The 12,426-nt window shown below is 36.9% G+C and overlaps 1 protein-coding gene across 1 annotated transcript; it reads left to right on the top strand.

The window, feature by feature from the left end:
* Window positions 1–3,004: 3,004 nt before the first annotated feature.
* Window positions 3,005–10,542, top strand: LOC110937358 (homeobox protein LUMINIDEPENDENS). The gene is made up of 13 exons (XM_022179768.2): window positions 3,005–3,369; window positions 3,885–3,912; window positions 4,207–4,337; window positions 4,485–4,828; window positions 4,910–5,003; window positions 5,096–5,189; window positions 5,349–5,478; window positions 5,570–5,621; window positions 6,046–6,086; window positions 6,268–6,344; window positions 7,097–7,546; window positions 8,416–8,972; window positions 9,429–10,542. Exons 1-13 carry the CDS (start codon window positions 3,190–3,192, stop codon window positions 10,176–10,178), a joined length of 2,928 nt encoding a protein of 975 aa, XP_022035460.1. The 5' UTR covers window positions 3,005–3,189; the 3' UTR covers window positions 10,179–10,542.
* Window positions 10,543–12,426: the final 1,884 nt, after the last annotated feature.

The following is a 12,426-nucleotide window of genomic DNA, read 5'->3' as shown; positions in this document are numbered from 1 at the left end:
CACAAGAAAAGGTAATGATACAATCTGGCTGATTGTAGACAGGCTAACGAAGTCAGCTCATTTTCTACCAATGAAGGAAACTTTCAGTATGGAACAGTTAGCTAAGTTGTATGTAAATAAAATAGTTTCATGCATGGAATTCCTTTATCAATTGTTTCTGATAGAGATAGCCGTTTTACCTCTCATTTTTTGACAAGTTTCCAAAATGCAATGGGAACCAAGCTAAATTTAAGCACCGCTTATCATCCTCAAACGAACGGACAAAGCGAAAGGACAATTCAGACAATAGAGGATATGCTTAGAGCTTGTGTAATTGATTTCGGAGGTAATTGGGACGATCATTTACCATTAATAGAATTTTCTTATAATAACAGCTATCACACAAGTATCAATGCTGCGCCATTCGAAGCACTTAATGGACGAAAGTGCCGCACCCCAGTCTGTTGGGCAGAAACTGGAGAAAAGCAACTATCTGGACCAGAAATAGTACAAGAAACAACAAACAAGATTATTCAAGTCAAGGAACGACTGAAAGCTGCACGCGATCGACAGAAAAGTTATGCGGATAACAGGCGAAAGCCGTTGGAATTTCAAGTAGGAGACAAGGTGTTATTGAAAGTCTCTCCTTGGAAAGGAGTGGTAAGATTCATCAAAAGGGGAAAGCTAAGCACCAGGTATGTTGGACCTTTTGAGATTATTAGAAGAATAGGACCTATAGTCTATCAGCTACAACTGTCAGAGGAAATGGCAGGAATACATGATGTATTTCATGTATGTAATCTCAAAAAGTGCTTAGCTGATAAATCATTGGTAGTGCCTCTTAAGGATATAGAGGTAAATGAGAAGCTTAAGTTTGTGGAAAGGCCTCTGCAAATTAAAGACAGGAAAGTCAAGAATCTCAAACACAGGAGATTGATTCTAGTCAAAGTCAAATGGGACTCTAAAAGAGGACCATAATACACTTGGGAACTTGAATCAGAAATGCAAAAGAAATATCCACACTTGTTTCAGTAGACCTCGAGGACGAGTTCTAAAACAAGATGGGGAAGATATAACAACCCTCCAAAATTATTTCCAACACCCCTAATATATTTAGAATATCCCTAAAGGTCCTAAAATACACCCCGTATACGAAAACCAGGCCCAAAATATACCTTATATAATTAATAATTAAATAAAAAAAGAAATTGGGGTCGCTCGCGGGCCGCGAAGACCTTCATGGTCTTCTACGCGGGGCGCGGCAGCTCAAAGTCATGGCGACACCCTGAGCTGCCACGTGTCAGCAACGTGTTGGAGCTAGTAAGCTGAGTCGACCAAGCTAGACCATACGTACCCTATGTCGCGGGCCGCGAAGGACTTACCTTCGGCTTACGCGGGCCGCGAGGAAGTCATGATCAGCTCCTATAAATTAGGAGCATCGGCTGTTCATTCCGATCGCTCACACACAACTTTCTCTCTCAAAATTCTGAATAGTAGAAGCTATAACCGGGCATTTTACCCACTAATATAACGAAGTTCTGCCTCGTTGTAAGTATCATAACCCCCGGTTACGTATTAGATACGCTGCCCGATTGATTTAGGATTCCGTAACGGCTGTCGAGGTTCTGCTCAACGTAGTCGTTGGAATTCTGTCTCGGGGAGGGTATTACTAATGTAAATATTGGGTTATTATACTAACGCGTGTGCATTGTATAATTAATAGATAATCACCAGGAAATCACAAAGTAAAACCCTAAGATAGCAATGTGAGTAATTCTCCTTTTTGTAAACTGTTTTTACAAAATCTCAAATGATTTACATTATATTAAACTGTGATTGAGTATTCGTCGGTATGTTGGGGTTTTGTGTACAAAATTTGTTACTACACTGCGAGTAGTAACATGACCACAAGTCGGGTTGACAGTACCGTGGGTGGTAATTAAAGTAGAAAATAAACAAATGTAATTGCGGGACCGCCCTCAATGCTGTAAACGGTTTTACCTGTCTTGATTAAACTTGGATTCACTCACCAGTATTTCCCACTGACAAAATGTTTTTAAACGCGTTTCAGGTAACAAAATGTGAAAGCCAAATAGAAGCCAGCTGAACAACACTGAATGCTTGGAAAAGTGGCTATAAAAGTTACCTAAATAAAGAGATGTTTTTATTTAAATAAAATAGGGTTTATCCCTATAAAACGTGTGTACTGAAAACTTAGGATTTTCCCACGTGTTTAATATTATAAAAGTGTGGTATTTTACTTTGATAAAATATTTCCTAACTACGGTTCTGATGTAAATTACGCTGCCAAACTGATAAACACCGATACTAATGAAACTGGCCGCGGCCGCCCGTTGCCGGGTAGTTAGGGGACGGGACTTTCGAAATTGACATTTACACCCTTACACTTTCTAAAAACTTTATAAAATGTCATTTTAACACCATTGAGTTATAACTTTTCAAATTTACCCATCGTAATTTCATTATTTAGCTTAAAAAATACTTTATCACGTAGTTATTATAGATAAGTGTTGTTATAAATTCACGTTTCGATGTATTTTTTTTTGGAAAACGAGTCAGATAAAATATAATGTGTTTTCATGCTTATTTTTTTGTATGGTTTCAGTTGGTATACATTTTAACATTTTAATGTACGTGTCAGTAAAAATTCTCGTTTTAACGTAACTGACATAATTCACGTTTCAACATTATTTTTTCCGGACACGAGTATAGTCAAATATAATACGTTTTCATGCATATTTTTGCGTACATTTTCGGTTGGTCTATGTTTTGACGTTTACTGTGTTCGGAAACGAGTCAGTAAAATATCATATGTTTTCCTTTGACAGTACAAATTCGAGTTATTGTACATTCTAACGCCACTATGTCTTGATTGATGCAAAGTCAGGGATGGTGTAGTAGTGGTTAGGCGGCACGCTTACTAAACGAAATAGTTTAATTCCTTTCTTTTTCTTTTGTAACCACAATGTTTTAGATTTTAAAACAAACGACAATTAATTAATTGTATAATACGGCCCCTAGTTTGTTCTTCCACGGCATGTCCCCAATTCCCATTCATCTAAACAAACTATTCTCTTCCAAACCCTAACCCTAACCAACCAAAATCAACGATTATCCGTATCAATCAGCTTCAATTCGCACTTGATCTCATAACAATCATGCCGATTTAGCTCGTGGATTCATTCAGATATGGCGACATCGAACACAAATCAGCAGCTCGCGCTGGTAGTATCCTCCAACACTACGACGTCGTATGAGGAGTTGTTGGAGTCTCAGAAAGAACTGATAAGCAACCAGATCTGTGAGCTGCAAAACATCGTTTCCAAACAATGCAAGCTTACCGGTGTCAATCCGTTATCCCAAGAAATGGTGCGTTTTAGCTGCAATTGGTTCTAATTAGACGTTACATTCGTACATACATACATTTATTGTTTAAGGAATACTATATCGCAATTTGAATATTATTATTTTATAAACAGGAGTTTGTTTAATTTATTTATTCATAGTGTCAATTGGTGAGTTCTGTTAGATGTTAAACCGGAGAGAAAATATATTGGTAGTATTATTGTTGGAGGAAATTTTAAGTGATTGCTTCTGTAAGATTTGACATGTAGTTCGGTCAGCAATAGGGATGCAGGTGGACCGAGCTGGACTAGATAGATCATATTTGTTGCGTAGTTAGTTTCTTAGTTATATAAGGGTGGTGTGCACGATACAGTTGTATTACGAGTTTCAACTGTTACTCGACTTTGTAGCTTAACATACATACTGGCAACCGGTTGTTGTATATTATTTACTTTGTTGTATGACCTTTGCAAACACTAAATTATAAATTCATATTGTTTTTGTATACTGTATTGATCTTATGTTTTGCTGTTGTGCAGGCAGCAGGGGCTCTTTCAATTAAAATCGGTAAGTTTCGTAGTTGCTACAGATTTGTTATTGAACAGTTATGTAAAACAGCGTCAAATTCTTTACGTAGTTATAGTGTCATAGTCCTGATTAATAATATCTCATAGTTCTTTAACACCTAATTTTAGTTGTATAACATGCCTATCGTTCTTCTAAACAGGAAGAGTTTCATTTTACAATGTTTTATGTTTTCGAGGCATAGCTTTATTAAAGGTTTAGTGTATAAGTACATGGGAAGGTCTGCATTAGTGTGCATTTATAATTTTTGTGCCTTACAATTTGCTTTACTTTCAGGGAAAAGACCCAGAGATCTATTGAATCCCAAAGCAATAAAATACATGCAATCAATTTTTTCTGTTAAAGATGAAATAAGCAAGAAGGAAATGCGAGCAATTAGTGCTCTTTTTGGCTTGACAGCGACGCAGGTTTCTATTTATTTTCCCTCTTCTGCTTTCACTGTTTATATTACGGAGTAACTCAAGCGTTTGCATTGTTTAGTTTATTAAAAGCAATTTGTAATTCTATGTCTCTAAGTTATTAGTAGTAATATGTTTAATTATAATAATCCGAAGGTGAGGGACTTCTTTAATGCTCAACGCGCAAGAGTTCGGAGATTTATTCGATTATCTAGGGAGAAAGCGGTCCAGTCAGCAGAAAGTGTGCAACAGCATGACGAGTCAATGAGCTCTAATGTGGACCCACCTAATAATCCAGTTCCTTTGAACGCTGTGGGCCCATCAAGTATCGAAGCACCTTCTTGTTCTGCACAAGATGAGGTTTTACCTGATACAGACGAGTCAGAGAAGTATTTTATTGCTCATATATTTGATCTTCTGCGGAAAGAAGAAACATTTTCTGGACAAGTCAAATTGATGGAATGGATCTTGCAAATACAAAATGCTTCAGTGCTCTATTGGTATTATTATATTATCATTATTATCCATTGGTGTAATATGTTATATGTCAACGGTCCAATCATTCTTCAAGGAAATTGCAGGTTTTTGACGAATGGAGGTGTGATGATCTTAGCTTCATGGTTGAGTCAAGCAGCAACGGAAGAGCAAACAACTGTTCTTCATGTCATTCTCCGGGTACATAGACTGTTCGAAATATTATTGATGCATATGTAGTTTTTTTAAATATTTCGAAATGTATTTTATCTACTAAATGGCGCCACCTTTAGGTCCTTTGTCACCTGCCATTACATAAAGCTCTCCCAGCACACATGTCAGCAACATTGCAAAGTGTCAATAAACTTCGGTTTTACCGAAAATCAGGTGTGTTTTCTTTTGTTGGTATCATCAAATTGTTGAAACCTGTCTTTTATATTTGCATGTCCTTTTATTGTATGGTAAAACCCTTTTTGTGGAGTGTAATTCATGTATTTTGTAGTTTTTTTTTCATATTTGAATCTCATAATCTGATTTGAAGATCAGATATCTCAAACAGGGCAAAAAGTCTATTGTCTAGATGGAGCAAAATGTTTGCAAGAAGTCAAGCTATGAGAAAACCTAATGGTAACATATCCTCCGTTGATGCTCAGAATGAGATGCTACTGAAGCAAAGGCAAGTCTATCTTCGTGTTTATGCTTTGGCTGAAATTACTATCAATTGTTCTATAATTTTATATTCATTGTTGCTTTATCATTGTGTATAGCATTGGTGAAATTATGGAAAATGAATCACTGGAGTCAAGAATTGACAACCCTGTGAGTCATTCTCTCTCTCTCTCTATATGTGTGTGTGTGTGCGCGCGGCTGTGCGGCTGCGTGTGTGTTTATCCCATCCTCCATCCCACACAAGTTTCTTCAGTTTGAGTTGCTTCTTCCCTAAGAAACACACTTTTTGATTAAGAGATATGAAAGTTACAGCTCTCAAGTTCTCGAGTCCAATTATTGTTACATCAGCAACATGTTTCTCATTTATTTTTTTCTCACTATCTACATAGCCATTTGTAACTAGAAATTTTTACCAAAGTTTATAATAGTTGTGATCACACTTCATAGTTAGAAATGACTCATTTGACAATTCAAGTTAAAAAATATCCACTTTCTTGGAAGTAATTACTATTACTATTAAAAACTTTGAATGAATTGTTTGCTAATGTTGTTCAAAGTTTTCTTTGTTAAACAGGGAGCTATATATTCATTGCAAGAGAACCCTGAAAACTCCAGGTATAAAGCAAGTATAATACATGTTTCAAAAAGTGTGCAACATCAAGCAAGTATAATTGCCCCAAAGCGCCTTGCGCTTTCTAAAACCAAGAGTTTACTGAAGAAGTTCAGATGCAATTACGAGAGCTTTTTGGTTAAAGGGCGCTTAACCCTAATTCTTGATTTTGCTATTTTCTCACAGGTCACAGTCCATCAAATTGCTCACAGGGCCTTCGGATGATTCAAATATGAAGCTCCTAAGAGGTGTATCTTCATCTCGTATCCTTGGGATTTTATGTGTTTTCCCATGGGAACTGGTAGTATTAGCAAAAATGGCATAAAATCTAACAGATTTGTGATAAAAAAGTGTGAGTATTAACTGTTGGTTCGTAAATGATTACTCAACTCCATGAATGCGCTTGTTACTGGTGACTAATATTAAAAACCCTTGTACAATTGAACACACACACACACCTGACATCTTAGAATACAATGTCTTTCCCAGCATATGTCGCTTTAAATTTAACATATGATTTTGTTAGAAATAGATAAGTTTGTAATATTGACCGAGTTATTAACTGGTGATTCAAATAGTACTAAGATTTGAAGAGTGTGGAACTTCGGTGCCATTTGTTTAACTATTTGACATTAACTTATAGCTGTTGTGTGTATGTGTATTAGAGGTTTAGTGCATTATCGATGCAGCTTCACTTTATTCTAACAGAGAAGCTTGCATTCGACTGTATAAAAGCTGATGCTATAGTTATAGCAAAAGATGATTTTAAAATAAAACTTTATTCAATGAACATGCTTAATTAGTGATTAATGGAAAACACACAAAAATATGGCAATCAAGTTACTTTGAATCAGGAGAAAATGTTTAAGCAGGACAGAGTTCTGACAATGTGGAATGTAGACATCCATGAAGGCATGAAGGTTGCAAGTCACTAAAGATTTAGGTGTTTGTGTAATACAACATGCGCTTAACTAAAGATTTAGATTGCATAGTTATTACCTTGACTAGATATCAGATACCAGGGAACGTAGAAAAGTACAGCTCGTGGAGCAACCAGGCCAAAAACCAGCTAATCGTGGTCCACAAGTTACCAGGATTGTTAATGCAAACCAGGGGCGTCCACTTTCAGCCGATGATATACAGAAAGCCAAAATGCGGGCCCAGTTCATGAGGAATAAATACGGGGAAAGCTACAAAAGCCCTCATGTGAAAACTGAAGTCTCGCGGGCTAAAGCTCATGTTCATCCTAAAGTTGAGGAAGATCTTACTTCATCTTCTAGCATGACATCTGTAACCGCTAAACCTCATGTTCAGCCCAAAGTAGCGGAACACAAGTCACCTGTGAAGCGCGGGTCAGGTGATGAAATACAGGCGCTTCTGGTGCACTGTAAGGAAATAATGGACTCAGAGGAACCTGTGTGGAAGAAGTGCAAGAGGTTGCAGATATCATGGGCGGTCCCACCGGGTACATTCACTTGTTATTAAATCTCAGTTTTTTCTTTTTCGTTTTCTTTTATGATGCTGACTGTTACAGGTTTGATGGATTATGCAGTGTTGTATAGGTGGTTCTGCTCATGCTAAAAATTACTTTCTTTTACCGTCTAGTTAAAAACCCCTTTAAATAAGCATTATGAATGACTGAATCATTAATGTCATGCTTTATCTTTATCCGGTAAAATAAAAATAGCTAAAAAGGAAACGTGTCTAACAAGTCAAAGTTCAAAAATTGTTCAAAGTGTGTCTTCAATGTTCAATCGCTTACCTCTCTTTGAGTTGATTGCAAGTACTGTGAATAACGATAATAAATGAAAAGTATATCTTTTAAAAGCATTTATATATATTTCTTTTAATATTGCAAGTACTCGCTTGAACCATCATTATATACAATATACCCGTGCATGATCCGTCATGTCATGTTTAGCGTTCCTGGGATCAAGTTATAATTTAATGGAAGTAATAGATTTTTGATTATATAATCGGGATGCAATTTGTTTCCTTGTTGATCGTTTGGGTGTTCTTTTATGTCATGGTTGTTTATGAGCTGGTGAAATTACCGTGGTGATGCTTTTGGTGTTTTGGCTGGCTGTAAACCTACTGAGTATATGAGTCCGAAACGGGTTGTGGATATTGGCTAGTATTTTATCTAATTGTCACATGTTTGTGATATTCAATACGATAAATTGGTTGTTTGATCATGTTGACTTAAGAGTTTGCCTATAATATTTTGATATCAAAGAGTGATTCTGAACCAGTATTACAAGATAGTGTGTAGGTCGACTCAAGTCGCATTCTACTTTAGAACGATTATTTATGTTTCTCTCCAATTCTATGCAGAAATGAAAATCAATAAAGAGTGGAGTGTGTGTTCTGGTGAAAACAGCAAAGAAATCGACGTCCAAAACAACCGAATCAAACGTGAAAAAGAAGTTTTCTACACCACACCTCTTGAAATCCCACCAAATCCCAAAGAACCATGGGACCGAGAAATGGACTATGACGATTCACTAACACCCGAAATCCCTACCGACCAACTTCCCGACGAGGATGACAGTATGGTGGCCCAGCCCGCAGAAATGGCCGGTGACCATACAAGCAATTATGCAGCGAGTACAAGTACACTGGCCGAAAATAACAATAGGAACATGCCTGGACCTGATCTCGAATTACTAGCAGTGTTGCTTAAAAATCCGCAAATTGTATTCGCACTCACTGCTGGTCAAGGTGGGAGTTTGACCAATGAACAAATGGTTAAGCTTCTTGATGCAGTCAAGGCTAACGCGGCAAGTGGTGGCTCGATTAATACTCTTGTTAATGGGTTAGTTGAAAGGAAAGCAGAGGAAAAAGTTGAAGTTTCACTACCATCTCCAACTCCCTCCAGCAACCCTGTAACGGTGCGTCGTCAATTATATGCACGTCATCATGTTTTGTACGAAATCATATTGTTTCGTGAAATTTTCAAAGATTTTATTCTTATTTTTTCTGCCTTTATGATGACTTTTTTAATCAACAAGAAATGCATAATGCCTGTGGATCGGTTAAAAGTTTCTAACATAAACCAATGGGGTGGTGGTCCATTGGCAAAGGCAAAGCCTTTAAACACCTTGGGAGGGGGAGGTCTTGGGGGTTCAAGTCCCACAGACGACATGAATAAAAGAAATTTAAAAGAAATTTGTCGTTAAAAAAAGTTTCTAATATAAAAGATTGGTAATTGCTCTAAAAGCATTAAATTGTAAGGCATGTGTAAAAGTAGTAATAACATAAATAAAATGGAAATCAAAATGAGATTTTATGTATAAACGTTTTATTCAAATAAATTTTGGGTTCTGATCTTTCTCATTTTGATTCAGAGTGGATGGCGGACGGAAAGTGCTAAAAATCCATTTTCTCGACAAAGTGTGACGGTTAACGGTGACCCTTATGCCATTCCAGGAGTTTATTATCAAGAAACAACCCAACCTACGGTTGCTCCGATTACACACCAGAGATTTTCCAATTTGGTCCCTGACCGTGGAAGCGTTCCGGCGGCCATCAATGGGCTGCCGACAGCTAATTTGACCCAACAAGCCATCTCTCCGGTGGTACATCAGAGGTTTCCCGATATGGTCCCTGACCAGAGGAACATTCCGGCAGCTGGCCGTGCATTTTCAAACGCCTACTACTTGCCGGAACACGGTGGGTCCCAAATACAGCCTCAACGGCAAGTGGTGCCCGAGCCCCGGTTATCAACGATTCAGTCTTGGGCGGGCCAGGAAAGTTTAGCGTCGAGTCCGTACTCTACTGTGGAGCCTAGTACGACATACAATACATATGGCAATACATATGGTACAAGAGAATTTGCACAAACAGGCCCGTCACTTGCGGGTCCATCTCGTGTGAGAAACGGAGGATACCGAGACGGGCCTGGGTTTGAATCTTGGAGCCCCAACAATAGTCCGGTTAGGTCTCACGAATATGTTGATGGTTGGGAATATTCAGACCCACATGGCCGAATTTACAATCATAGACCAGAGATGTCTAGAATGCAACATGATATTTCTCGGTATCGAGATCAGGGTGGTAGGAATGGTGGATCACACTGGCGGGATAGGAGGAGATGACTTGGGTATTATGTTTCGATGGTAGGTTCTCACGCCGGTGATTGGTTTCCAGTCATTAACCACCTGAGATATTTTTGCTGCCAAAAAAAAAAAAAAAAAGAGAGAAAAACAATTGAAAACTATTAAGTTTGTAGGTAGGCATTTCGGCTAGACCACTAAAAAAATTCTCATCTCTTGATTGATTTCTAAGGCCAAAAGAAAATAAACACAAGTTTGGGCATCATTAAGTTAAATTGGTTAGAAAGAATTTGACCAAACATGTAAAATTCCACGAAAGTATTAAAGATCTCAATTGTATTGAACTAACTAAATGGTTATCCAAGTCGATTACACAAATGATACTTGTAGTATTTTCATGTTGCAAGTTAGATTGATTATGTATATGTATAAGTGATTCACCGAATCATTTAAAAAAAGTACATAGTGTTTGTGTATGTTCTTTTTGCCTTCGCTCACTCTAATCACCACCATGCCCAATTCAGTTGGACTTCTCTTGATGGCTTTTAGCCTAGTGACATCAAAGTGTACAAAAAATGTAAATTTATGTAAACATTTTGCCTAGGCATTTCGGTTATAATTGTGCATGTCATCTGACTGCTTCTTGTGAATTAGAAATGAGTTAAAATGCACATATATAATTAAACAATAAATACATGATACAATACATAGGAAATTAGAAATATGCACGTATGGTTACTTTCCTGATTGAGTGAGGCACACTCTGCGACCATTCGTATGAATAGTTGTCATGAGAAAAAGAACCACATACCAAACATTCATGGGCAGCTTGACGATGCTGGTCTAAAGTAACTTATTTTTTTCAATTTTTTTGTTATAACTGGACGTGAACTCTCGTTTTGTTGCAGTAATATTTGGGTCGTGAGTACGTGTTTGGTAGAAAATATCATCGGACTCGGATGGCGAGGGCAATGAAGATGATACGGATGATTATGCCAATATAGATGAAAAATATATTTGGATTATAAATATAAACTAGAGAGATTTTTTTGATGTGTATGCTAAAAACCTCATAGTGGCTCTATTTCATTATATTCCTTCTATATCTCATTTCCATTTATTTAATATCCTATATGGATTTGTGAGGTAATTATAATCGAGCTTTTTATTCATTCAACAACCAGCCCAACAACCAATTTAGGTTTTTAAACATTCTCCACGCCAATTGCCACACTTATGGGGAAGCTTTTCATCCCCCACACGACCATGTAGTGTGCCGGTGATCATGTGCCAGTATGGCATACTCACGCTAGTATGCCGTCTGGACTTATAGTAATAGTAGTAATAATAATAATAATAATAATAATAATAATAATAATAATAATAATAATAATAATAATAATAATAATAATAATAATAATAAAAACAATAAAAACATGATATAAGGCTATACGGGGCGCATGCGAGGAGTGGTGCTTTGAAGAGGTTTGCTGCGGGGGGCACACCGCCACCATCATATTCACTGCGCGGGGTGAGATGAATTCGGTGGATATTCACCACTTGGGAATATGAACGTTGGAAGGAGCCGTTTGATGTTCAACGGCTATATAGCCGTTATTTAAAAAAAGGTTTTTTTTTTCTATACATTAAAACTATATAAACCCAACCCCTTTTAAACAAATTCACACCAATCCATTCCTTCATTTCTCCTAAAACTAAAAATCTCTACCCCTATTTTAATTAAAAAAATGGTAGAAGAAATACCATTGTTTTTCCCACCCAATAGCAGTTATTCATCCGATAGTATTATATTTTTTTTCCCAAAATCTCATCGATGAAGCCGAACTACAAGACACGTTCACGTTTAGTAAGAAATGTTTTGTTTGTCGTGATTCGTGAGAGTGGCCACGAAACCCTTATGGCGGATTATTTTGTCAAGGACCCGAAATACAATGAAGATATTTTTCGTCATAAGTTCCCTAGTGGTGGAATCCGACGAAGAGTAGTAATTTTAGTTGGTTTAATCTAGTTTAATTTAAGTATTTTTAATTAATGTAATGTTTTATTTTATTTTATTTTTAATTTAATGTAACGTTGTTTTAATTTATTATACTTTTATTTTGGTAAAAATATGTTTTATTTATTAATTAAACTAGTGGGAAACCCGCGCGTTGCGGCGGAGTCGAAAACACGTGGTGGAAACATTGGCATTATGATTGGGTTGTAAGTTTTCCCCACATTTGAGCAAACATAATATGTAAAATGAAAAAAAATAACAGAGCTCGCAAAA

This window comes from Helianthus annuus, chromosome 4, assembly GCF_002127325.2.
Source record: "Helianthus annuus cultivar XRQ/B chromosome 4, HanXRQr2.0-SUNRISE, whole genome shotgun sequence".
Lineage (NCBI taxonomy): Eukaryota > Viridiplantae > Streptophyta > Magnoliopsida > Asterales > Asteraceae > Helianthus > Helianthus annuus.
The sequence above is the reverse complement of the archived record's forward strand: the minus strand, read 5'-3'. Positions and strand labels throughout refer to the sequence as shown.